This window comes from Echiichthys vipera, assembly GCF_963691815.1.
Source record: "Echiichthys vipera genome assembly, chromosome: 17".
Lineage (NCBI taxonomy): Eukaryota > Metazoa > Chordata > Actinopteri > Perciformes > Trachinidae > Echiichthys > Echiichthys vipera.
The window spans coordinates 13,926,241-13,952,005 of NC_139842.1; the positions used below are offsets into that span (position 1 = coordinate 13,926,241).

General features: G+C 42.3%; 1 protein-coding gene across 3 annotated transcripts in view; it reads right to left on the reverse strand.

The window, feature by feature from the left end:
* bahcc1a (BAH domain and coiled-coil containing 1a) overlaps positions 1-16,342 on the reverse strand; it is a 67,090-nt gene extending 50,748 nt beyond the window's left edge. For all 3 annotated transcript variants that reach the window (XM_083931543.1, XM_083931542.1, XM_083931541.1), the window contains exons 1-2: positions 16,152-16,342; positions 12,722-13,049 (exon numbers count right to left, since the gene is read on the reverse strand). In XM_083931543.1, the coding sequence (XP_083787669.1) occupies positions 12,722-12,893 (172 nt within the window). In that variant the 5' untranslated portion in view covers positions 12,894-13,049; positions 16,152-16,342. The remainder of the gene's footprint in view (positions 1-12,721; positions 13,050-16,151) is intronic.
* Positions 16,343-25,765: the final 9,423 nt, after the last annotated feature.

Sequence of the window (25,765 nt, forward strand, 5' to 3'; positions counted from 1 at the left end):
GTAGCAGGAACAGCACCATAACAAGTGCTTTGAATTATTTAAAGACTGAAAGTACACACTGCCTAATGACATGCATCCTTACCTCAAACAAAATGCATTATGCTGGCATGTCAACACCTATGAATATTTACTAAACATATCCACTACGACAAGCCTTTTGTTCAACATGGTTTTAACCAGATATGGAAAGAAAAGCAGCTCCCTTCTGGCTGCTATCCTTTTCTCTTCCCTTCCTCCTTTCCTGTCCATTCTTTGGAAGCACTGGAAGATTTCGGGGGAAAAGCTGAATTCCGTTGAGAGAGAGTGAAAGAGAGAAAAAAAAGGATAAAGAGAGAAGAGATGAAAAGTGACAAATGGGAGATTTCCTTCACAAGCTCATAAATCAGTAGACGCGGGCAGGGGCAGTAGGCCTCGCTCAAAAAGCCTAACTTTTTTTCTTTCCTTTCACAGCCAGCGCTTACCACCCCTTTTCCTTTACATGCACGCAAACACACCTACACAAACATATGTGCGTGATCACAAACACAAGAACACACTTTGTCCCAGATGGTGTGTGCTGGAAAAGCATCCCCACTGCTCTCCGCCAATCTGGTTGAGGCGCAGTGGCGTGCCTCACTGGCACAGAAACATGTCTCATAAAAATCACTTACAGTTAAGAGTGGTGCAGACTTCAAAGCGGTGTGCATTCAAAACCAGTCCTGTTAAAGGGTCCGAGCACGGGTGCTGAAATAAATCTCGCTCATTCTGTCACATAAAAACATACAGGGTGGAGGGCTGGGTGGTACGGCTGCTGCTACAGGTAAGTGGCATAGATAGACGATGGAAGACGAGGGAAACTAGCTTTTGAGAGCGCTTGCTATATGCACATAAGAGTTCCACACACTGGGTGAGAATGTGGAAGAGCAGAGCGCAGAGGCACCCCCCTAAGTTTCTAGGTGTCTGCTGAGCTGGCAAGGAGTAAAAGGAGTGAGCAACGATACCAACTGTTAGCAGCCTTTTTTTTTAGCTCCAGTGTTTGTGCAAGTGAATGTGGCCTGTTGTCTAACATTTGATTAAGAAGCACTGCGGACTGGACATATGTACGGCGTGGAGGGAGGGAAGGCGGCGAATACACCCCGGTTGGAGAGCTGAGAAGGTTCAGTCAGTGCTGAGAAACTCGAGCCCCATGCAGGACGGTCCCAGAACCGAATTGATGGAGATCCAAAAGGACTTAGGATCTGCTTTCATTCTGAATGTTCACCATCTGCTTGGCTGGTAAGAGAAGCCACGGAGCGGGAAAAAAAATTCTGTTAACTGACAGATGAGACAGCGAGTGTAAAAGTGTGTGTGTGAGTTGGGTGTGTGTTTGTGCAGACAGTGTGTCAGTATTGATCATCAAAGCAGCTCCACTTTCTGAAAGGAGATCTGTCAAATGGGGATACACACATTTACCCCCTCCCTCCACCCGTCCTCACCACTACCCCCACTTTTGGTAGACCTCATAGCTTTTTTCTAAAATAACAGACATCTGCAGCACCATCACACGTTCCAGTATATCCAACCATCCGCTCAGTCCAATACAGCTACACAGTTTACTCCATCAAGTTTCCACGTGTACAGACAACTCTGGTCTGGTAATGCCCCGTTACCAAGGATGACCATTTCTCTCCTCATACTTCACCCGTCTATCACACATTAGCCGGAAAAGGTACAGAGCTTCCACCAAAATAAACTGAACACATGTTATGTTTTGTTTCCTAACAACCGCACACAAATCCACATGTGAATAGCCGACTCCATTATGATCCCTTAGCAACCATGGTCTCCCCACTGACCTCCGAAAGCCTCTCTACATGAAGATTCCTCCTGCAGGTCTTTTGTGAAATCCCTTGAGCAGTCCTTCGGCCTCTCTATGACCCATGACTAACCTCGAGTAATCAGCAGAGATGCACACACAACAAATGTCCTGTTAGCGTGTTGAAGGTTCTCTCTCTGACCTCCCGACCCCTTCACAGAAACCACAATGATGTCTGTATTCTTTCTGCCTAGTTAAAAGAGAGATAACACGAGCCTAAGGGCCTGATGAAGAAACAGCAGACACACTCGCATGATTGTCATGCTGTACGCTGGAAATGCGATGTGATTTACAGCACGCCGGCAAAAAAAGTAAACGGCAGCTTCTCGCGAACGGAGGCGTCTGCACACCTGAGAACAAGCCGTTCCCGAGCAAAAAAGAAAAAGTAATTAAAATGATGGGGTGAAAAATGAACAAAGCTTCTTAAAAATTCTTACCTGATTACTTATGCAGCAGATTTACAGTATAATGCTGTATAAATCCATCTGTGTGTGTTATTATTCTGATAACTGTCACGGATATACTGGCTAATCAACATTGTAATTGAAGCAGGTGGATTTACTACATCCCCCAACAGCCCTGTGCAGAAGTGGAGAAGAGAGAGATGGATGGAATATAAAACGTCCAGGGTTGAGGTAGAATTAGGCACCTGCATCAGCCCCCGTCCACCCCCACATGCTGCCCTCTCAGCTGCCTGCCACTGTTTCCTCTCTCACTCTTTTTATACAATCTCTCCACCACACAGCTCCTTTGATTGTGCTTTCCTGCGGGCGGGCGGGCGGGCGGACACACACACACACACACACACACACACACACACACACACACACACACACACACACACACACACACACACACACACACACACACACACACACACACACACACACACACACACACACACACACACACACACACACACACACACACACACACACACACACACACACACACACACACTTCTTCAGTAACGTTCAGAGACAGTTGTGCCAGCTGAGTTTTGATTTGGAAAGAAAAGTTTCCTCCGCTACAAATAATGACAGGCACTCAAAAAACGAGTGGAGTACAGTTATCACACGGAAAACACATGCACACACATACACAAGCAAATGCATAACTCCCAAAAACATGCAAAAAGCTCAGGAAACCACTTTTAAAAGCCAGTTTAATCACAAATAAATAGGGGCAGCCCCCCACACATAGCAAACACGTGCATCCACACACCCTCCCATTATGCTGTATAACCAAAAGGCATTCAGCCATTTCAGCAGCGTTCTGGGAGCCAGCCGAGTGAGAGGTCTGTCAGTGCATTAGCCAGCATGTAATCATAGCCCAACCTCACTGCAATTAGAAGTGGTTCTAATTCTTCGCTGGAAACACTGCCTTCTCCCACCGCTAATAGTTTACTTTACTCCAACAGCTGACAGACCCAACCCTGACACACACACACACACACACACACACACACACACACACACACACACACACACACAGCTGTAGCTCGTCTGTCAGTATGGGAGATCAAAATGAGTCCTGGCAATAGTCCCCAGCCATGTCCCACTTGTGCCACATCAATCCCACGAGTCTTTAGGCTGTACCTATGCGGTGGAGCTCTGTGACTAAAGACCTCCTCTACGCCTTCCCACTCCGCCGCCTTCAAGAGAGAAAAAAAATCTTCTATTGTACCTAACATGACAGAGAGAAATGACGAAATCATAAAACAATTGCAAAAATAAAAAATAAAAAACCTGAGAGCTCTTAAAGGCTCTCTGTACAGAAGCTGAGGCAGGACTGTGAGCGGAGAGTGGCCAGATAGCGCTGGGGAAACGTTAGCTAATGAAGACTGAGGAAGAGGGAGCACTCCCTACACTGATGGTATTGCTATTAGCCTGTGAGCCGGTGCACTTGGGTGTCACTTCAAAGCATTCCTCACTATTAATCAGAGACTATCTAGCCCTCTAGCAAGGGCCCCGCTGGCTGTGCCGCTAACTACCCCCTCAACATCAACACAATAGAGCCATCATTACGGCCGTTACGCTACGTCTCGGCCAGACAGCGCACCTTTATCTCGGCATATACGTTACATACTCACAACCAATTAATTTATGTCTCAGAATAAAGAGGGTAGGGTGGGTGGGTTGGGTGGTTTCAGTGGGGTGTATGCAAGCACACATTTCCATTATGTAGTGGTTTCTGTATTTGGGTGGGGGATGGGGTGCACCTGGCTCAGGTTGCAACCAGCAGGCTTTGCATTTGGCCTTGGTGGCTCTTAATGCAAGCACCTGCAAAAGGCTGCAACCTGCCTGGCCCAGACCCACAGGCCCAACCCTGCCCTGATCTGATCTGGCTCTCACCTGGCAACCCCAAGGGGGAATGACAGGGCTGACAAATCTCCCTCTCCAGGCCACCCCAGCTAACAACAGCCACTCTGCTGGATATCAGCCACCAAGCTTGAGGATTAACTACCGCACTGGCCCTGTCTCTTTAATACTAGATACATTTTAAACAACACTAATCCTTAACATCAGCTCTTTCTTCTTTTTTGTTTTGACTGTGGTGATGGACAGCGCTTTCCGCCAGGTCAAATTGAGAACCCGCAGGGCAGGGGTAAAGACATTATTCTCCTTTTTTCTTTTGCTTATTAGGAAATTAATGTATTAGAGAGGCTAATGGGGAAAATACATTGTCTTGTTTGCTGTTGCTCCCTTCTCGTAAATTTGCACATTCATGTTACATGAGGATGAGAGAATACAATACAAGACACGCTCCCCCTCCCCCTCTGCCTCCTGTTGTACTGTACGGAGAGCCTGCAGACTGTAGCAGCACTGAGGGGATGAGATAACCGTTCACCATTGTGAGAAAAGGCTGTCAAAGCTCACCTCTCTCTCTCTCTCTCTCTCTCTCTCTCTCTCTCTCTCTCTCTCTCTCTCTCTCTCTCTCTCTCTCTCTCTCTCTCTCTCTCTCTCTCTCTATTTCTGTCGTAAAAATATAAAAAAGCTGGCGCAGTGGTTGCAGAAATAGTCCTGTTTCTATAATTAGATGTAAACAGACAAACCAGACTCTCAAGCTTGCTCTGTCCCACTGGCCTCGTGGCCTCCTGGGAAACAAGATGTGTGAGTGTGTATGACGTGCCAAAGTTTGTGCGTGTGTGTGTGTGTGTATGCCTTTGCGTGTGTCTGCTTGCGATGCACCAGTAAGTGTATGACAGCATGTGACAGTGTGCATCTAGTATCTCTCTCTCTCTCTCTCCGATTGTCTGTCTCTCTCTTGCACACACACAAACTCTCTCAGTCCCCTCCCCCACACTCACCAGAGGGTAGGTCAGTGGCCATGCATGGCAAGCAGAGAAGGCTAATGCATGCAGCACCGGCAGACAAACACACATCTGTTGCTGAGGAGCCAGTCATTTGCCCCAGATCCTCAGGACACATATGAGAGAGAGGAGGCAGTGTAGCCTAGTGGTCAGACCAGGCAGAGGGGGGAAAACGTCAAAAAAAACTCTAGAACAAATGATGTGGAGGAAGAGACGGATGCATTCTTTAAAAATATGCGGGACAATGAATGTACAAGAGGAGCGGGAGGTGGGAGGCTGCAGGGAGGAGAAGACAGGGTACAGACATGCATCAAAGAGAGGACATGTATACATGAAATAATTTGTGGTGTAAAACAAGTGATTTGACAAATAAAACAGCAGAGGAGAGAGAGGAGGATTTGTGTTCTAATCAATGTCAGAGGAGCACAGGAAATCCATGCAAGAGAGAGAGAGAGAAAAACCAGAAAGAGAGAGAGCAACAAGTTCCCTTTGGATTGAGGACTAGGCAGCTGGTTGGATGGTCCCAAGAGACTTATTAAAATGGAATTCCTGATGCTAATCTTTGTTTTCTCACAAAAGGGCTGACACATCCTTGAGAAGCATACTGCATGTATATTTAATGGCAAATCTCTGCATATATTTAGCAGCACACCTCATTTTTTGGTACCGCGTGTCACCACCACCCGCTGTTCCCACTGACAGTCGCCGAATCGTGGGCCATTATTTGAGTTTATCTGCTCTGTCCTGCCTCTCCACCACATACAATCTTCATGGATCATAGTGTGCTTTTTGAAATGGGGAAGCCTAGTATAATACAGACAAGACATAACACCTGATGAATTTTATGATTGTTTCCCTTTCAAAATACATCCCAAACATTAACATGTTACTACGACAAAAACTTCAGCCCTTTGTGTAATTTCATAGAAATACACAAGCTCTATGCAAAAATTGGCGTCTGACATGAAAATTGTGATTTTTAAAACTCCTATGTGCAGAGGTAGAGTGTAACATTAGAAAAGTGGGACCACCACACAAAAGCCTAAAACGCTGCTGTTGTTGCATCCCAAGAACGAAATCATGCCAGGAGCAGTAAATCCAGAACGGACAGACTCAGACATTAGAGGGTTAACAATGCACCTGTCTGGGCCACAGGGTGCCTTGGCTCAAGCGGGGGTGTCTGGAGAACACAGCATCTCTCTCTCTCACACACACACACACACAGACACACAGACATACACACACACACACACACACACACACACACACACATACACACACACACACACACACACGGGGGTGGGAACCACCCACCCACCCACCCAAACATAACCACACACATGCTCATACAGTATTGTCACTGACCACAAATCTGCCAACAACAATAGGGCAACGGCTCTTTTTTGTTCTTTTCATTGAACGATTACATTAATAAAATTGAAATTAAAAAACAAGTAATCTGGATTTTCTGCTTGAGCCGTTAATAATGTCTAACAGCTGTCACATGCAATATGGCCATGCGCTGAGGTGGGCCTGGGGCTGCCGGACGAGAGGAAGCCTGATACTGGGAAAGGGAGGGAGAACGAGGGGGACCAGAGGACGGAGAGAAAGACAGAAAGAAGGAGAAGAAGAGAGCGATCCTAATCACTAACAAAACAGCAGTGGTTGACTTTGGGCGAATGTATCGGCCTAGTCAATCTTGCAACAATCCATTTTCATTCGAGCTTCTTTTTTTTATTGTTGTCTTTTATGTGTGCGTTTGCGTGTGCGTGTGCGTGTGAGTGTGCCTGTGCCTGTGTGTTCGTCATGGGAAGTGAAGAAAATACTTTCATACCCTCTTTGGATTCTTAATGCAACTTCTCACTTCCTTGTGTAAAAATAGATGGAAAGGTTTTGAAATCCAATGCCCTGAAATCCGATACAGGAAGGTATTACCCTGCCCGTCACTCTCACCCGTGGGTCTCCTTTGTGTTTGTCCTGTGTACACGCCCCATGCTCAAGGCGAGGGCTCTGTGGCACCTTGCCACACGGTGTAGTGTGGGTGGCGGTCTGTTTGAAGAGCCCGTCTCTGAGGCAGCATGGCCACTCACTGGCCAAATTCCTCTTGCAAACTCCAACCACCACCACCGCACCACCTACCCCACCCTCACTCAACCTAAACCTTGATTTTGTGTGGACCATTTTGCTGATGAGCAAAGAAATTGCAAAAACATATTCCGTTTAAAAACCATTCAAAACATGGTGAGCGCATTCTTCCCTTGTAACCATTTGAAATTATGCAAGGGACTCAACATTCCAAAGCAATTGACTGTCTTTGCAAGACATTTGGGCTAACGGTGGGAGTGTGAGAAGAAGGTGACAGATGGCGGCGCTGGCACTGGGCATGGTGCTATTTCAGCCAGGTGTAGGATGTCAAGCAACACCTCCACTATTCTTGCGATCATGTCATCGCACAACAATCCAAAAAACGAGCATGACAATGGAAAAGGGTTCTCACTTGGTTTTGCAGAGCCGGAGTAAGTAAGTAAAGAGAGACAGAGAGTGTGTGCGAGGCCCAAGTCAAATGGAACTTGACCTAAGACATATGTTCTGTTGCTGTCCTTCACCGCAGTGGCTCAAAAAGTCTTTTAAAAGTTTCCATATTATAAAAAGTAAAATTTCCATGTGTTTTTGTATTACCAAGCAGGTTGCGGTGCTTTATAAAATACTGTAAAAGTATCAAAACGCTCAATCCACGGAGAAATGTGCACAGCCCTTATTTACAAACTGTGTCTTTAAACGAGCTGTCAGGACTTCCGTACAGTTGAGATGTCACAAATATAGCATTTATAGGTTTATATAGGTAGAGAGGGCCACTGCAGTGTCATTACAGTGATTCCCCTGCTGCAATGATGGTGCAGAGATGCCAACAACACAGATGCAGAAGACCCCTGAAATGCTGACTAATCAGAGGAGACTGGGCTTTTTAAAGAGGTGCTAAAACTGAGAATTTCAGACAGAGAGGGGGGACACAGGTATATCAGACGAGAACGATAATGTGTTTTTTGAACATTAAAGCATGTAAACGCCTTCTAGTAGAAACACAAAGTACAAATCTAAAAAACAATCATGTACCACACGTAATGTAATATTTAATATGGGTTATTCAGGATATCTGTTTACTTATCACTGAGGGAAGGCTCACCTCTTGAATTTCTCTCACCAAATCCCCACAAATGTTCGATTTAGAGAGAGTGGACAGGCACTGGCTCTAACTGGGGCTGGGTGCTGTGCGGGTAAATAATTACGCTGGGCACACAACACGCTCCAGCCACCACTCTTATCTGGGGTTAACAAGGATGGGGGGTTACAAACTGTGAGTGCTCACAACACTAGAGCTACAAGGCCAGAAAAAGAAGCCTCCCTTCTCACAGACAACCCACTCACTGAAGTTTATGCTTTTAAAGACCCGGGTTGTAACCAGGCCTTTGCTAACTCCACCAAACACCTGTGTTTGTCTTTGAAGCGTCTTCTCAACAACCACAGATCCATGGGATATTCCAGCAATGAGACGTTCAATAAAAGTCTCAGTAAAGTTATTTATTCCCCTTTGGAAAAAAAGGGAGAAGGCAGACAATATAGCTAACCTTTGAAGGGGGGAGCTCCTCAGATATCTAGCTAGGACATAAAAACTAAGGGAATGACAGGGACATCCTACCAGAAAACAATAAAGGGGGTGGAAGGGACTTTTTTTTATCTTTAACAGCAGCCGTAAAACACACACAAAGCTGGGGTCTGCAACAATAGCCCGGGGCAAGGGAGGGTGGCTAAAACAGAGGTGACAGGAAGACCACCGCTTCCCAGACACAAGGGTTTTCCTGCTGGAAAGAAAGGAATGAGAAATGGAGGGGAGGAGAGAGGACAGCTTATGGAAAGAGAGACAGGGGAGATGTAAAGGGAGGGGAGGCAGGGCGAGCGAGATGACACAAATATGACCTTTGATTACATGGGGTGTTTAGAGCAGAGCTCAGCCATGAACAGCCTCTGAACCCCTGCCGCTTTCACACAGCCACACCTCAGCCAGAGCACACTGATCAGAACAATATGGCTGAAAGATGAGATCCTAGCCATAAATGCCAGCAGTAAAGACAGCTCCACTGCGTCTCCTGCTTTGACACTATCCAACATCTGAATCCGGGCCTCACAGCCAAGTGAAGACTGTCTCTGACTCTGTGCCGGAGCCAGCAGGAGATACAATTACTATTTCAAAGTCCTTGTAAATGGACTGGATGAATTAAACAGCATTAGATGAGTTTACAGGTCTCCGTCTCGTTACATCAGTAAGTACGCAAAGAGAAGTTGCTCCAATGTCACATTCCCAGAACACAGTGCAAGTGAAAACTATAAATCGGCCACCTGACATGCATTACAAACGACTGGCTTGTAGTAGGTGAAGATGGACAGAGGTAAATGCACACTGACAGAATCTCTACCAGTAAGTTAACATGCTTCAGTGGGCAAGAAGGTAGGAAGCGAATGTCTGCTGTTGCCTGATTGCAACCAAACTCACCAGCGTGTGCGGAAAAAACAGAGGAGATATTTCCTCCCAAACCATGTTGAGATTCTGTATCCCGGTAAGGAACAATGCTAAGGGAGGCTGTTGCAACCGCCATCACTCTTTTCAGCAGCCAGGGTGAAGAGAGCGTTCACAATAAATACCTCTGCAAAGTCAAAGCAGCGCCTTTCAAGGAGCCACATCAGAAAGCTGCCTCTGAATGCATTTTTACATCAACCCTGAAATATTCATGCTCTTTGTAAAGTATTCATGTGAACCAGTGTGCAAGTTAGTCCCCAGAGGGGGAAATGCAGAGAAAACTGAAGGGATCCAACACACTCAGCAAACAACATGCTCAGTTGTGCTAATGTTGCTAGCATACGGGACACTTGAAGGGACACTAATGACCTGCCCTGGCAACAAGAACTGTCTGGGAGCAGTTTGGTCAGACAAGCTATGAGCGTTTGACTTACATGGTGTCTGACTGGCATGTATTCATCTGGGTGTGCTGATAAAAAAAAAAAACAGGTTTCATTAACATTAACTGTTGAAAATAAAAAAAATTCCCCAAACACTTTTTTTTTAAAATCATTATATTAAATCTGGACATGATAAATGAAAAGTTTTTTTTTCTTGTGTCAAATAGATTGTAAATTTGCATTGTGTGCTGTTTTGATGAATTACCATCTTAAAAATACTGTATATGCCATGAATAATTGTGAATTATGCTTCATGTCTCATCCACCTATTTGCATTATGACATGCTTGACATTTTCAAATATTATTAAGACAATAAATCAAAGATTGTACATCAGCGGAGCACAGTCACAAAATAATTCTAACAGCGCCTAGGGGGTTTAGGTGTAATGTGAACTCAAATTATTCTCTATGTTAATTTTATGAAATACCTTAAATGGCTAAAATTAAGTCATTTTCCAGGTCTTGAGGATATAAGATAGACTTCTCTCCAGTCACGCCCATGTGTTACTGACGAGGTTGGGGAGAACAATAAACCACCTGTGCTGCTCATTGAACAGTGATGACATTTGGAGGGTAGGTCCTCGTGTTGGTGCGGCACAGTAATACAAAATAAACACCAAATCTGGTTGGGAGAGCACCTGTACCCTGTAGCCAACATTACCCTTCATGCTCTCAACAAAACATCCATAAGAGAAAAAAAAAACGTACGGACGCAGGCAATCTTTGTGTATGTGTGTGTGTGTGTGTGTGTGTGTGTGTGTGTGTGTGTGTGTGTGTGTGTATGTGTGTGTGTGTGTGTGTGTGTGTGTGTGTGTGTGTGTGTGTGTGTGTGTGTGTGTGCGTGCTGCCAAAAGCAAACATGAATGGGGAGAGATGAATGGTGAACAGCGCCCATGAATTCTCCTGAATGACTAATTATACCTCACGTTTAGCATGATTTTGCAAATTAATTCAGAATCTTTAAAAAAAAGAACAAGGATTTTGAAAAGAATTCTATGTTGGATCAGCCCACGACTATACTGCCAATAGTAGAACAATTTAATAAGACATTAAAAAAAACATAAATAAACAAATAAAATGTAACACAAAATACAAAACACACTGTCAGGGGTTACTTTGATGCTCTATTTAAACCACCCATATACAACAACCACCTATGCTGTGCCCATTTATAATTTTAGCTGTACATTTTTACATAAAATTACTGTAAAGGGCTAAATCTTTCTAGCTTTCAAGTGACCCAAGATTCCTCGGATGCTGCATCATAAACATGTGGTTTTTAGAAGCTGCATTAACATATTTTCAAAGCAAAGTCTTTCAGATGTGAAACTGTTTGAAGCAATCAATATGCCTCTGTTGTGACTTATTTAAATCTCTTTTGTTTTACATGGGGAGGAGAAAATAAAAGCAACAACAGAACTATACTGTGATCCAGTCCATTACAATGCTGTGCAATAAATAGTCTCCTTTTGTCTTTTTCTAAGCGCAAAAGTAGGATGACTGGTGTATATGTAATTATGCCCAAATATCTACAAAAACTAGTGAATATTTCCTAAAAAAAATATCAGACATCATGTAACACATTCTAAACAAATGCATCATAGTTATCTCCAGATTCTGTATTTTGGAGGGTTGTTGTACATATGTCCACCGCATGTTTTGAAAATGTATGAGCTGCTATTGATTATTCTCTTCAGCAGTCTTTAAGCTGTGACTGTTCCATTTTGACACAAATGTGTGTAGCATGCACATTTTGGTACACAAGATACCCAAGTCACTTGTTAAACCTGATGCTTGCACTGTGAACACATTTGCACCCAGACACATTTCTATGGCTCTTCTTTGTAAAACCACCAATCACTGCAAACTCATTGTTCACCCTGCTTCTTCCTTTGCTTACTGTGGGGTAGGCTATGGCCCAGGGTTTTTTTTTTTTGGTTGAGCTATGGCACTGGTGTGACACTTGTCAATTTAACGTGAAGTGACAAAAACTCATTTCAGATTCAGCTCCAGAGCCAGTGGGAAAGCAGTGCCAGTGTGCCCTGTCCAACTTCCTACGTGCAAACTAAAACAGATCTTAAATGTCTTTTTTTTTTTTTGAAATACCGTGGCATTTACCCAACTTATCAAAGGGCTATTTGTTTTATTAAGAAGTCTGTATCACCTTTGAGATATTTAAGTTATAAATGTTGATTCAGCTTAATCAAAATTCCTCATCGTGGGTCTAGTGTAAATCAAAAAGTCCACCTGATTTATTAGCTGATATTTGAATAGGGAAACTGTGTCAACAGCCACACCTGAGCAACCATTTATTTAAAGCAGAGAGCCCCGTCTGTTCTTCTCTTTTGTGCAAAAATAATCAGCTTGCTACACCACACATGCAGACTATAGCCTTTTCACTCACGCTGATAAATGCACTCGCTTTATGGCGCAACATTATGAGAGGAGCATTTGAAACAACCGCCAGCTTTAACATAGACAGGCCCAATGTTGTTGGGGAACAATCATTTCAGCAGCTACATTCCATTATGACAAAAACCTCCGTACGTGTTTGACTAACCTGAGTGGGGAGCCATTGGTATGTGCGAGGCGTAGTATTTCCCCGGCGTGAAGTGACCGCCATGCTGTACAGAGCCGTGGCCCGAGGGAGCGATCCGAGAGGCGGCTCGGTGCACCAGGGCGCCCCGCTCAGATAGGAGGTGCGCCGGAGCTGCGAAATCCCGTCCTTCCATTCCGAAGAATGTTGAGTAATCCGAAATCCGGATGGGGCAGGTCAGGAAAATCAAATGCGACCCATATAATAATCCTTTCCTTCAGATCTTATGTGTTGCATTCAGTCGATCGCAGGCTTCCCCAGCCAAAAACGACGTAGCCCCCGATCATCTTTTCTGTCAAAGGACAAAGCAATTTTCATCATCAAGAAGAGAAAAAAAAATGCAAAGCTCGGTTAAGAATTACACGATGCAAAATAGTAAAAAAAAAAAAAAACACTGACAGTGCAGTCAAAAAAATGTAGGGGAAAACAAATCATTAGGAACGCTCCATTGGATTTTGCAATAGGGCTTATATCTTTCAGTCGTAGCGAGGCGTCTTTGAACACATTTCCACCTGAAAGTGAGGGTGCAAAAGAAGTCACCGCAGATAGAAACGGCCAGCGAGGCGTCCAAAAGCCCACTGAGCCGGGCTCACATTCAGCTCTATTGATCAGCAGATATAGGCCTAATGTGCATCATATGGAGAAGAGCGCTTCATACACAGACACAGGATCGACGAGCACGTTGACACATCGCATGTGTCTATAGGCCTATGGCATATTCAATAATGCGTCCTATATTCTTATCCAAACCATTAATTCAACTACCACGTCAGCAGTTGCCAGCTGTCACTCACTCCCAAAAACCGTGGTAAGCATATCAACATGTAATTTATTAATATTATTTTATGAAGTCGTGATTGCTGCAACAATCTAAAAAAAAAAAAAGGATCCTCATAGCTGTGTTACAGGAGGAAGTGTTGTCCTGTTTGGGTGGGTTAAAATGATGGAAGCCTACATCTCAAGGGGAACAACGCTGCCTGCCTTCTCCTGCTCGTCCCATTGTCTCGGATTGATACAGGCGGTTTTTTGCCTCCATGACATCCATCCAGCTCTCATTACACCTCACACAATTCTCTCATTATGCAGTAGGCTAACAGTGATCTTATATATACTGGCATAAATCTACCAAAACCTTCTGCAAACTAAACAATAACCTAGCCCATCATAAAACTGGCAATGAAAAATAATGCATCATGCATCGAGCAATTTGCACAGGAAGGAGCATGTGCTGTCACTTTCTAAAGTTTCGAAACAAATCAAAAAGAAAGAGGCCTGATATTTAAAATAAGATTATAATTAAAATACCGCTCCATAACAAGAGATGCATCAGCTCCTAAAAGACTATTTTTCTCTCTCTCTCTCTCTCTTTCGCTCTATTGTGTGTTTGTGTGTGTGTGTGTGTGTGTGTGTGTGTGTGTGTGTGTGTGCGTGTTTGTGTGTGTGTGTGCGTGCGTGCGTGTGAATAACTGCACTCTCACTGTCTTCATCTGCCTTGACCTATTTCAGGTCAGGTAATCAAATGGAGTTGTAAATGCATTATAGACTACATCCTCTGCCATGCCACAAAAATAGCATTATATAGTGGAGGTGGAGAGAAATAAACATTCGCAGAAATTGAAATCAAATGCAAATTCCCTGTTAAAATACAGGCTACGTTTTTGTTTTTATAACAATCACCTAATCGTGACAGACCATTTTTTGTGCCTCTGTGATGGCTGTGAGTAATTAAAAACAAAGCAGGCAAACAGAAGGCAGCTTAATTTTATAGGTCCAAATTAGTAAATAAATAAATAAAGCCTTACATGGCTGAATTGTCTCAATACAGTGCTGTGTGTGTGTGTGGTTTTACATTAAAGATCCTCAATTTGAGGGTCCCTTCAGGGTTTCTCGAATGTATTGGGGGGGGGGGGGGGGGGGGGTCCCCCAGCATAATAAAAGCATCATTTTACCTTGAGTTAAATTGCTAACTAAAAAAAAAATACAATGTGTTAGAATGTCATGTTGTAATCATGCTATTTCACTCTCAACAGTAGTATCTCCCCATGTAGCCAGTTGCAGCCGAGCCTACAATTCAGTGCCACATCAACAACAATTAAACCCTTCTCATTCGGAGCTCCCTGGGACAAAATCTTATCCACTGAGGCTCCCTGGGCTTAATGTGCGTGCATGCATGTGGGTCCTTTAACGTGTACACATTTTTAAAAAGCCTTGCTGTTGCATACATGATAGCTGAGTCTTCAGTTTGAGGGCTGTGGAGAGATCCAAGGTGAATGGCCGCCCGTCAGCAAGCTGCCTTTGTCTCCATACTGAGAAAGCGCTTTGCAGTCAGCCATTACCTTCCCCCTCGCCATGCTGTTGCGTTCAGCCCCACTCTGTAGCATATATGTCCCCTAACAACGTCAGAATAAAACCATTATACATTCACGACGATAAGAAGAGAACGCCATGCTTTGTAAATGTTCGACATGTAGCCACACATTTATGGCAATTGAATTGAGGTAGCGTAAGCACGCACGATTGTTTCCTTTCATTCCAGCCGCCGAATGTGCGATTCCCCCCCTCACCAAATATAATATTTTTAACCGTTCAAATGATCTACGCCCCTAATGCAAGTCATTACGAAGTTGTCAAATGCAATTACAGAATCCGACCGAAAGCAGAAACGCAGACAATAAAGCTGTATAGGTCCGATCGCGCTGCGAGACAGGCGGCCCTCCGTGACTAAGCTGGCCGGCAGGGACTGCACCTCGGCCGGCCCGGGTAGTAACACGTCTCCGGTCCTCTTAATGCAAATGATCCGCTTGGAATTTTTCACAACCTGACTAAAACCATAATCGACACTCACCGACGGGAAAATTAATTTAAAAAATATATAGGCTGTCTATATATTTTCTATAAATTACAATCTATTAAATCAATCTACAATCGTGGCCAGTTGCATAGTCTACACAGCCTGGCACGTTTTAGTAGGATAATAAAAAATAAAAACCACCTGAAAATAAGTCGTCGATCAAAAATTCAATATTTTAAATCTAATTATTTAAATGCCCCTATAGCCAGAATACAAAACATAACATTTAAAACAGTAATTGTTATGCTAATAACATTATTATTAAAAAATAATACATTTAATATTATAATAATTATTGTCACAATGGTAGCCAATTAGGACAATTTATTTTTTGTCAGCACAATACATTAATTCATCGTTTTATTCCACATAAGATACACCTCATACATCACGTTTGGTTATTTTTAAAATGTTAGAACTGCCCTGTGTATAATGAACAGCATTTGGACTAAAATACAGCCTATCTCACAACAAGGAAACAGGTCTTATAATATTTTATTCAATAAAATAAAAGTATATCAAGTATATAAAATGACTACTTACTGGTATGTTAAATCCTTGCATAACAATAAATTATAAAATCACAAAACAGAGGGAGGGAAGGAGCGAGACCAGGTGCGACGCCCATTTAAAATCAAATTCTGAAATAAACCATGTGGCTAGAGTGAAATCCTACAATATTTCCATGTGAGGCTGTGCAGTAGCCTTCTGGTTCAGTCTATGGAAGCAGTGGGACTAGGGCTTCCGGCCTGGCTGGATCGCGCCTCGGATCTCCGAGCAGCGGTTTCTCTCCCGGTGCAACTGCGTACCTCGCATCTCGGGGCAGGGTAAACACGTCCTCCCATTGGTCGGATACCTGCATGTTAATTAGCTCGTGCCGCCCGCCCGGAGATACGGAAGGTTCTGATTGGCCGGCAGGTCAAACCAATGGTGTTGTGACTGGCAATGCTAAACAGAGAGAAAAGCGGCAGATTTAAAGCACGGGATGGTCTAAATCACGTCCAATAGCTCAGTGCAGCCTGAGCACTGGTAAAATGCACAGTAGATGATAAAATATATGCCAGAAATAATGTAACAAAAAAGGGGGGAAAAGTCAGAATTGCAATTCAATCCATACATGCTTTCAAGAATTTACCTAAACAGAATTTACGTCATTGATTCAAATATGTTTGAATCAGAATGCCTTTTATTGTCACTATACACAGAACAATGAGATTAAAGCAGCTCATACTCAGTAAAGACATGTATGTAGGTACAGGAAATAAGATATACAATTGAATAAATAGTGCAAAAGACAAAGCAAAGGTGCAAAAAAAACCTAAAAAGCAAAAAAATATTATCCTGCCCCTAAGACCTAGATAATAAAGGTCAAAGAAAATGTAACAATGTAAAATGAAGCAAAATGCCATTGATTGCTAGAGGTGCAGTTCCACGTATGTGTGCTATCAAAAAAGACCCTGATTAGAAATGAGTTTGAGATCTAAATAAAACAGATAGATATCACCTTAAAACGTGGTTAAAACATTTTTTTACACCCATGGGGATTAATGGTGGTCATATAAAGCTCTAAAATATAAAAAGTGCTGAAAATAATGATACAATAGAAAACATGGGAATACATTTATTCAGCAATGACAAAAAAAAAAACACCAGTTTGGAAGCTTTCCAAATATAAATACAGCTGAATAAATGATATTTTTCGACATAAAATAGAGTAATCTCTGTTACAGATGGATATCTATTTTTCATTTGTCACTGAAAACACCCTTTAAAAAAACATTTGCTATCAATTCAGAGCAGTATGAATATCAAACATGTTTCCTCCTTTAGAGCTTTTTGACAAGTGCTTTTAAAGCCGATCACTTAAAAACCCACACTGCATCATGCAGACGAGACAGTTATTCCAATATTTCCCTCGCGTTATTACTATGGACTTGGGTTATTACATTATGCTAAATGTTTACAAATGAATCCCCTCCCTGTATATACGCTTCTGATTGGCTGGCGCGGCGCCAGAGCATTGTCAGTCACAGAGTGTAAACAAGACTCTGATTGGCTGTTGGCCAGTCCGCATTGGGCTGTCTGAAAAAAAAAAAAGGCAATAACTGGCCCTGCGGTTTCAAGGCGTCCCGGGTTAGATGATGAAAGGGGATAAGAAGGGCCGGTTTCAAGGCACCCCAAAGGCGGACCCCCATTGGCCCCGAAGCCATACGAGTCAAGCGTGAATCAAAGGGAATACAGCAGAGAGAGGGAAATTATATGTTGGCTATATTTAAAATAATCGAGGTTAGTTTTCGGATAAATGCGGACCGGCGATCCTAATTATTATGAAAAGTTATGAAAACAAGCCTCGAAACATTTCAGGTTATAGGACGCACGTGAGGGCGAGAGGAGCGAGAGAAAGAGAGCTCCGGTTGTGGATCGCCCTGCCGAAGTCCGCTTTAATGGAGAAAACCTGCATGGGAGTCTTTCCCCATTTTAAAGTGTGGCTGGATGAGGTTTGTCGTAGCCCAGTGGGGTTAGTGCGGAAAAAAGAAATATAATAGAGTAATTGGTTTGAAATAAAATTCGAGTTAAGCGGATGATAGCATCGCATGCTGTTTGTAATAGTTGTGGTCTGGCTTTAGTTGGGGGATTAAGACTAGGGTGTAAAATGCTTTCACGGAGCCAGGAGAGATATGAAGATGTAGAGAAAAAAAAATATTTGGCAATGTTTGTAAGCTACCATGTAGCCATATTTTATTCTATTCTGTAAATACTTGAGGGAGCCTTTTCTTATTTATGGTGGATAAATAGCTGCCACTTTCTATTAGACTGTACAAGATATTACAAGATATACTTTTTTTTTTAATTGTGTGTGCTTTGTAATAATTAATAATAAAGGAGATACTTGTTTTCGTTTACTTTTCATTTTGGTTATTTCTCTACATAGGCTACCTGTGTTTGTATCGTTTTTTTACTCTGAAAAAATATTGGGTAAATGGTCAATTTAACTGTCAGACCACAGAAAAATAACACAGTGAGGCTATTAATAGCCTATTCACAACATGAAAAAATGTTAAAACATTAGCTAATTTTCCTGTGTGTTAAGGCCCCTGCACCTAATATGTTTAAAGCTTTTGAGATAGCCTCACATGAATAAAAAAAAACATATATTCTTCATTTTCTTCAATTTTTTTTTTATATATTTATTTATTTTGGGCAGATTAAATATCAGGCTGGCTCGATGTTATTTATTTCCACTCAGAAACCAGAAGTCATTTGCCACAGCTGACTTTTTTCTCCACCGTGCACTGCTCTGCTGTGGGAGATTGTACAAAGGTCGGCTGCTTTTCTTGAATACTAACTTGTATTTTAGCGGAATGTGTTGGAATACCATCTCACCGTGGGCTCCTCTCGAGTGAGTGCAATGTGAAATAGTCAGAGGTTAGCTGAACACGCACGAGCATGTTGCATGCACGTTGCACGCGCGCGCACACACACGCACACACACACACACACACACACAGGCAGAGTGATAATTAATGCGGATTGAGTGATTTCTTAAGAAAAAGGCCAGTTTTACGACGAGGATTGTCCTTGATCAATGAAGCGTTGATGATTGACAGTGTGTGCCTCCCACCCACGTCTACAGACGAGAAAAGGTCCTTGGATATCATGGATAGACAAACTAAGTGTCTATATGCTTTTATTCCCACACATAAAATAGTCTATAAGCATGGACATCTGACAGTGACATAGAATTAATTCTCTAAAAATAGCCCATTTGTTTCACAGGGAAAGCTGAAAACAAAAACGCTTTACCTCTACATTAAAGTTGTATGGGCTTCTTAAAATAGATTTTCTTATTATTCAGCTACTTAAATGCTGAAAATTTCCCTGCAAGAACTTCCTATTTAAAAAATAAGTTGAGTCATCCATTATAAGTGAATGCATGAGTTAGGATCGCTTTTAAGCGTTGAGTTTGGTCAAGTTAAGTCACGATACCTGAAATAGTGTGAGGTGACAAAGGATTGCATTTGACCTCTGTGTGTGTATGTGTGTCCGTGTGTGTGTGTGTGTGTGTGTGCACGCAGGCATGGTCTGATTGGATATCAGTCGATTTATTAATTAAGCTAAAATCACATATGGATAGGTTTACATAATGCACTTTGCAACAGCTTGCTTTTTTTGAGAGTAGCCCTTGAAAATAGCATATAATACATTTAATGTTATTATTTATATATTATATATAAGTGAAATATTTCTAGTTCATTTGTCTTAAGTGTATTGAAGAAGAGTGTGTGTGTGTGCATGTGTGTGCGTGTGTGTTGGAGGGGGTGCTTGAATTGTAGGCTTGTGGCATATGGTACAACCAGAAGCCCACTGCAGGCTGACACTGTTACATAGATCTGTCTTCCCTTCAAGGAGAGAACCTCGATCTCCACCACACTGATAAAAGTATTCATTTTATTTTTAGATCATTCTCACCGAGATGTTACTCTCACTAAAGGGCAGCTCAAACATATTTCACCAGGTCTTGTTAATTCACATCATATAGCCTACTTCCTCCGACGGAAAACAAAAGATGAGTGGTATCAGGAGTGCTTACAGCAATGGGTGGACACAATGCCAAGAACTGCCAATAGTAGCCTATAATGGATAAATGAATAAATAAAAAATCCAGTATAAGCCAAATGTCTAATTTTGAAAATGAGACCCTTTTTGCTACTTGCGTTTGACTATTTTGTTACTGAGGCACTGTATTTGTTTATATAAATAGGAGATTGAGTTATTAGCATTAGCCTGCAACCCTGTGACATCCTCTGGCACGTTTGACCTTCCTTACCTTTAAGTTCACCAACCCAGGGGATGTGACATCATATTTTAACCCCCTCATTACCTCAGCGGTGATTCCGGGAGACTGTTTCCCCTGCAGCCTTGCAGGCCCACAATGGAAATACCAGCATTTGCAAAGTTCATAACCAGTTGAAATAGACAACAACTTCTCAAAAGTGAACTAATGAATATGCTATAAAACCTCATTATTGCAGCAAATGAATTCTTCTGAATCACCACTCAGATATCCAAATGTACCAATTTAACCCATTCGTATTTGTCTATAAGGATGTCCTTTGATGTGGCATTCAAGTACCACTGCAGTGATAATAAATAAGATTAATTAATAAACAGCTTTAGTTGACTCTCAGTTGGAATACCCTGTTGATCATGGCCTCAGACTGGCATACATTAAGTCATTATGTTTCTTGACTAAGTCTTGTGATCGTAGATGTCTAACACAGCTGTTGAACGCTAATCAACCCACAAGAGCAACACTGTGCCTCCGTTATTTAACTCCATGTTGTTACCCAACATCTGCAGTGAGGGTTGCTGGGGGATACTGGTGGCTAGTGGTTTGCATGATGCTCCCATGGTCATGTGACCCGGATGGCTGTTGTCACTAAAACCCTCTTGTTTGAGAGAAGAAAAGGGGGTTTGTGGTGTGATTGATTTCTCCCCCAGCTGCAGGTTGGTGGAGCATTGCATAAGCATCACATGGTTGAACTGGGCAGCGATCATGTAGATCAGTTCAGACACAGGCCTTGGTATCTCCCAGACCCAGGTCTTCTTCCTCTTTTCATTCACAGATCCCCCTCCTTTCTTTTTACTCAACTCACTCTTTATCTTCGTCTCACAACACCCTAAATGCTTGTTAGGGCTGATTTATAAGGATATTCTGATTTCTCTTGCTAGTTTGATAGAGAAATAACACCACAGGAATTCTGTTGGCAGTGGAATTGTGAAAATGAAGGCTATGCTTAGATAGTGATGCGAGAGAGAATGTGTCATGCAGCCGAGCTTACTTCAAGTTGACTGGTAACGGACTGCATGGAGATGAGACGGCAGAGACCAGATTATCATGCCATTTCACAATAAGGAAATATGGACACTGAAATGTGTATAAATCACAGTTTACTGTGAATTAACTGTATATTATGAATTTGGCTACAAAGTCATCTTATTTGATATAAAGAAAATGACACTGGATAAATATTACAAAGAATTAATAGATGTCAAAATAGCTGTTTGGATGACATGGGCCCCTTTCACACATGCACTGCTGTATGCGGAGAATACCCAGCAAGCGTGTTTATGATGTTTCTATCATGCGGCTTGCGCAAAACCGGAATAAAACAAGCATCCGAAGGTAAAGAAGAAGGGTGATTTACACGAAGACTGTAACAACTCTGTGAACCTCAGAGTATAAAAACTTGAGAGCTGCAAATGTTTAAGCCCAAAAAATGAACCTAGAGTATAATAGTGCCAACATCCTCTAATAATATACCTCTCTGTAAACTGAATCAAGAAGACGCTGAGGCCAGGGCCACCAGTTACTGATGAATGATCAATAGGGACCCAGTGATTCTGGACTTGCAGCACAGCGGGCTACAGCCTTTACTAATAATTTTAGCTCGGTTAAAAGCCTTCGGTGATGCTTATCTACAGTAACAACAGCAACGACAACAATAACAAGCACACACTGAAGTCAGAGCATGTTCAAACGGCTTCTGTTAACAAGCAACTTTTGAACAATCAGAGTAAAACCAAGCATCCCTTCACAGTTATCTAATGTGGTGCATTGATTGCAAATAACTAAGTGTACAGATGCCTGCCTCCATACACTACTTTTTCTTCTAAGCATCTCTTTCTCCCTGTCTCTTTGCTTGCCGCCATAAATCCAGCTCAGCCATCATACCAACAAATCAGTTTATATGACATGTATATGCTTTTTACATGGACCGTCCAATTAAAAGTGTCCTCTGCAAGGCCTAAACCAGTTTTGCTGCTTACTATTGTGCCCCTCTATAGCAGATGGCTCCTCTGTCATATTAATTTAACATCCCAATGGCCGGTTGCAGCTCCGACATAAAAGTGATGAGCTGTATTTCAGTGTCCCGGCTGATACGACTCCCAAAGACATGAGGGCCTTTGTTATGGATCTTCAAATATGCAGTTATCACTATTGCTGCCCACCTGACAAGCCTGTGACGTGTGCTAAAGATAAAGTTTAACAATGCCAGATAATTGCAACAATGGCTAAGTGAGAAAAAGAAGAAATGGCAGCGGGACACAGTCAGTTCAATGATAAACATATGTTCAAAAAGCCACAGTATAACCCTTCAGGTAGAATAAAGGGTAGGATTATGCACCAGAGAATTTTCCACCATTAACACAGATTTTTTTAGGATAGTAAGAATTTCAATTTCTGGATTGCCAAACATATAGACCACACAAAGAAAAATGATAAAGAAAAACAAAGAGAGATCCATCTTCATGGATGGTGCACACCATGTCACTACATTGGCCTTCTGCAGGACCGTCTTAGCAGTAGGTTGTCAAATTTAATTAAACCACTATGCATTGAGAATTATTTGACAACAAACAAAGCCTAGATACAGTAAAATGCTGTCTTATTATTATGTGCTTTCAGTGCATGCACATATCTTCATCCTTTTACTGAAATGTAATATCTTTGTTTTTGTTTAAAAAAAAATGAAAGCATGTTTCTTGATATGCCCGTGCACACACTGTACAGCATGTGTGCCAGTGCGCCACTTGTCCCTCTGACACAGATATTGCAAAAGATATAAGTTATTAGTATTGTTTGGCTGAATATGACCAGGGAGCCACGTTCTACTGTTCTCAGGAGGATGACACATGGCCTAGGCCAGAGGATAGAATAATGTGTGGCAGAGAGAGTGGCTGCACATGCTCATTAGTATCATTAATCACCAGGGACAGAGATGCCTAATGATAGAGAGAGGAGGGACTTCACAGAGGGGGGAGGGGAAAGGATATGACAGAGATGAAGGATTCTTCAAGAATATTAACATTTGGAAAATCTAAGTTGCTTATTTAAATTGATGTATTTTGGGCACCCCTGAGTCTGGGATTGCTCGAAACAAAAGGAGCAGTGTAATTAATAGTAGGCTTGATTGTCTTTCTAAATTGTCATATAATTCCAATTTAATGTGGCGTTCTCACTAAAAGTGTGAGGGAAACTTGGGCTGAGCCAGTTCCCTTGTTAAAAAAAAAAGATCTCTGTGGGGATTCAAAATGGGTGTGTGACATTTTCTCACAGACATTTCATTGTGAACTGAAGGATTCCTCTTATGGGGCTGTTTGGCCACTGGTTGCCCACTGTAGCATGCAGCTAATGGGAGAACCTCAACCTTGAACCAGATCTCGGGGCAGAGAGTGTCGGGTGGAGCTCCGCCGGCTCTTCTGCAGCCTGTTCGGTGGGAGCAAGAGGCCCTGAGCTTGGCCGTCCCTCTGCAGCAGCAGAGGCTCCGGGGATAGTCGGGCATGGCGAGGGCAGGCTGTTTGATCAGCACATATTTTTAATTGGCTCCGGGCACCCTGGAGTGTCAGCATTGCCACGGAGTAGACTCCTATTGCACCTTTCCTAATTAAAACCATTACAAATTCTAGGCGCATCATAAAGGATTAAATGAGACTGTGTGTGTGTGTGTGTGTGTGTGTGTGTGTGTGTGTGTGTGTGTGTGTGTGTGTGTGTGTGTGTGTGTGTGTGTGTGTGTGTGTGTGTGTGTGTGTGTGTGTGTGTGTGTGTGTGTGTTCTATCCATTGATGTGCCTATGCATGGGTACCTTGTCTCCTTGATAGTTAACATGTATAGCTTAATTGTTTTTATTCTCAGTAATAGTAAATGAGGAAGGGCTGCTAGGCCACTAATTAGATTACATAAAATAGCATATCTGAATATAGAGGAATACATTTGTCTCTTCAAGATAACTAATATTAAATAAGAGCACCAAAAACTTCTAGTGTTTAACCTGCAGTTTTAGGTCTTTTTATTGAATAGCATTGTGTCCTGCTGTGTGTAGTGGGTTTAATGAGAGCAGTTTGTCTTATTTGAAATAATTGATGTCAGACAAACTGTGTAACTCCATGGAGGATTATTTTTCAAAGGCTTGGAAAACAAATAGTCTCAAGAAAAACTTGTATTTTACTTCAGTGGATGTTTTATTCATCACTCATTTGATGGAAATTTGGTGTCTAAAATCAAATGATGAAGATATTTTATTCAAGTTTAGCGATCTTGCTGCTATACTAGCGCTAGGGAAAGAGTGGCTTCAGTCCCCTAAACAAAGGAGGCTTAAATCCCTTATATCTACCAGTGCCACTTTGCCCTGAGGGAGCATAGAAACAAGGGAGTGTTTCTTTGTATAGAGTTCATGGAGGCAAAATGCAAGCGGATTTTAAGAGATGGCTCTGTTCGAAAGCATGCGCCTAAAGCCTTAACACACACCCTGACACAAACATTAAAACCATATGACATACGACAGAAAAATTACTACAATTTATGAAGGTAATAACCATGCCTGACCAAAGTTTAAGATGCATATCTCAGTCATGAACCCTTATGAGAAGCTCTACAGCATCCAGGGACTATACATATGTGTTGGACAACAGCTTCAGAGTGTAAGTTTTAACCGATAGCTATGGTAATCGAGATTGATTATGTCTCTCATGGAACACAGTGGGACTTCTGCTAACATCAACAACCAATAAAACTGCAGCAACTCATATAATAGTTAATGGACAACATTGTCCAGCAGTAAATGGATATATTATGGGTAGGCAGACACAACAATGGACAGCACACAGGCGTCCCAAGGTTAACTCTTGTGGTCGCGCATGTGAGGACTAAAGCAGTCACAGTCGAATTGTGTAAACACAGAGAGAAGTACAACATATTTGATTGTCAAAACTGAAAAAAAGGTTGGATGCAGATGGATCAAATATCAAAATTACCATGTGAATTAAGTGTATTTAACTGTTCCCTTTATGCGATCAAAGTTTCTTCAGTTCTCTCTTCAGAAATTGGTTAATCAAAGCCCTTGTGAGGACACAAGTTTCTCAAAAAGGAAAAAAAAAAACTACGATCACACATTTTGGAGGAATTTGTGGAACATGATCGCTTGGTTCCTATTGACTCAAGAAAGGCAGACAACAGAGAGACGTAGCAGAGGAAAGAAAGTGAAAAATGGATCGGAAAGATGAGTAAAGGGTGGGGTGTCTCTTCAACCATTGTCGCTTCCTGTCCGGAAAAGTCCATTCATCATTTTCACGTCTTTGTGTCAAGGCTTACTTTA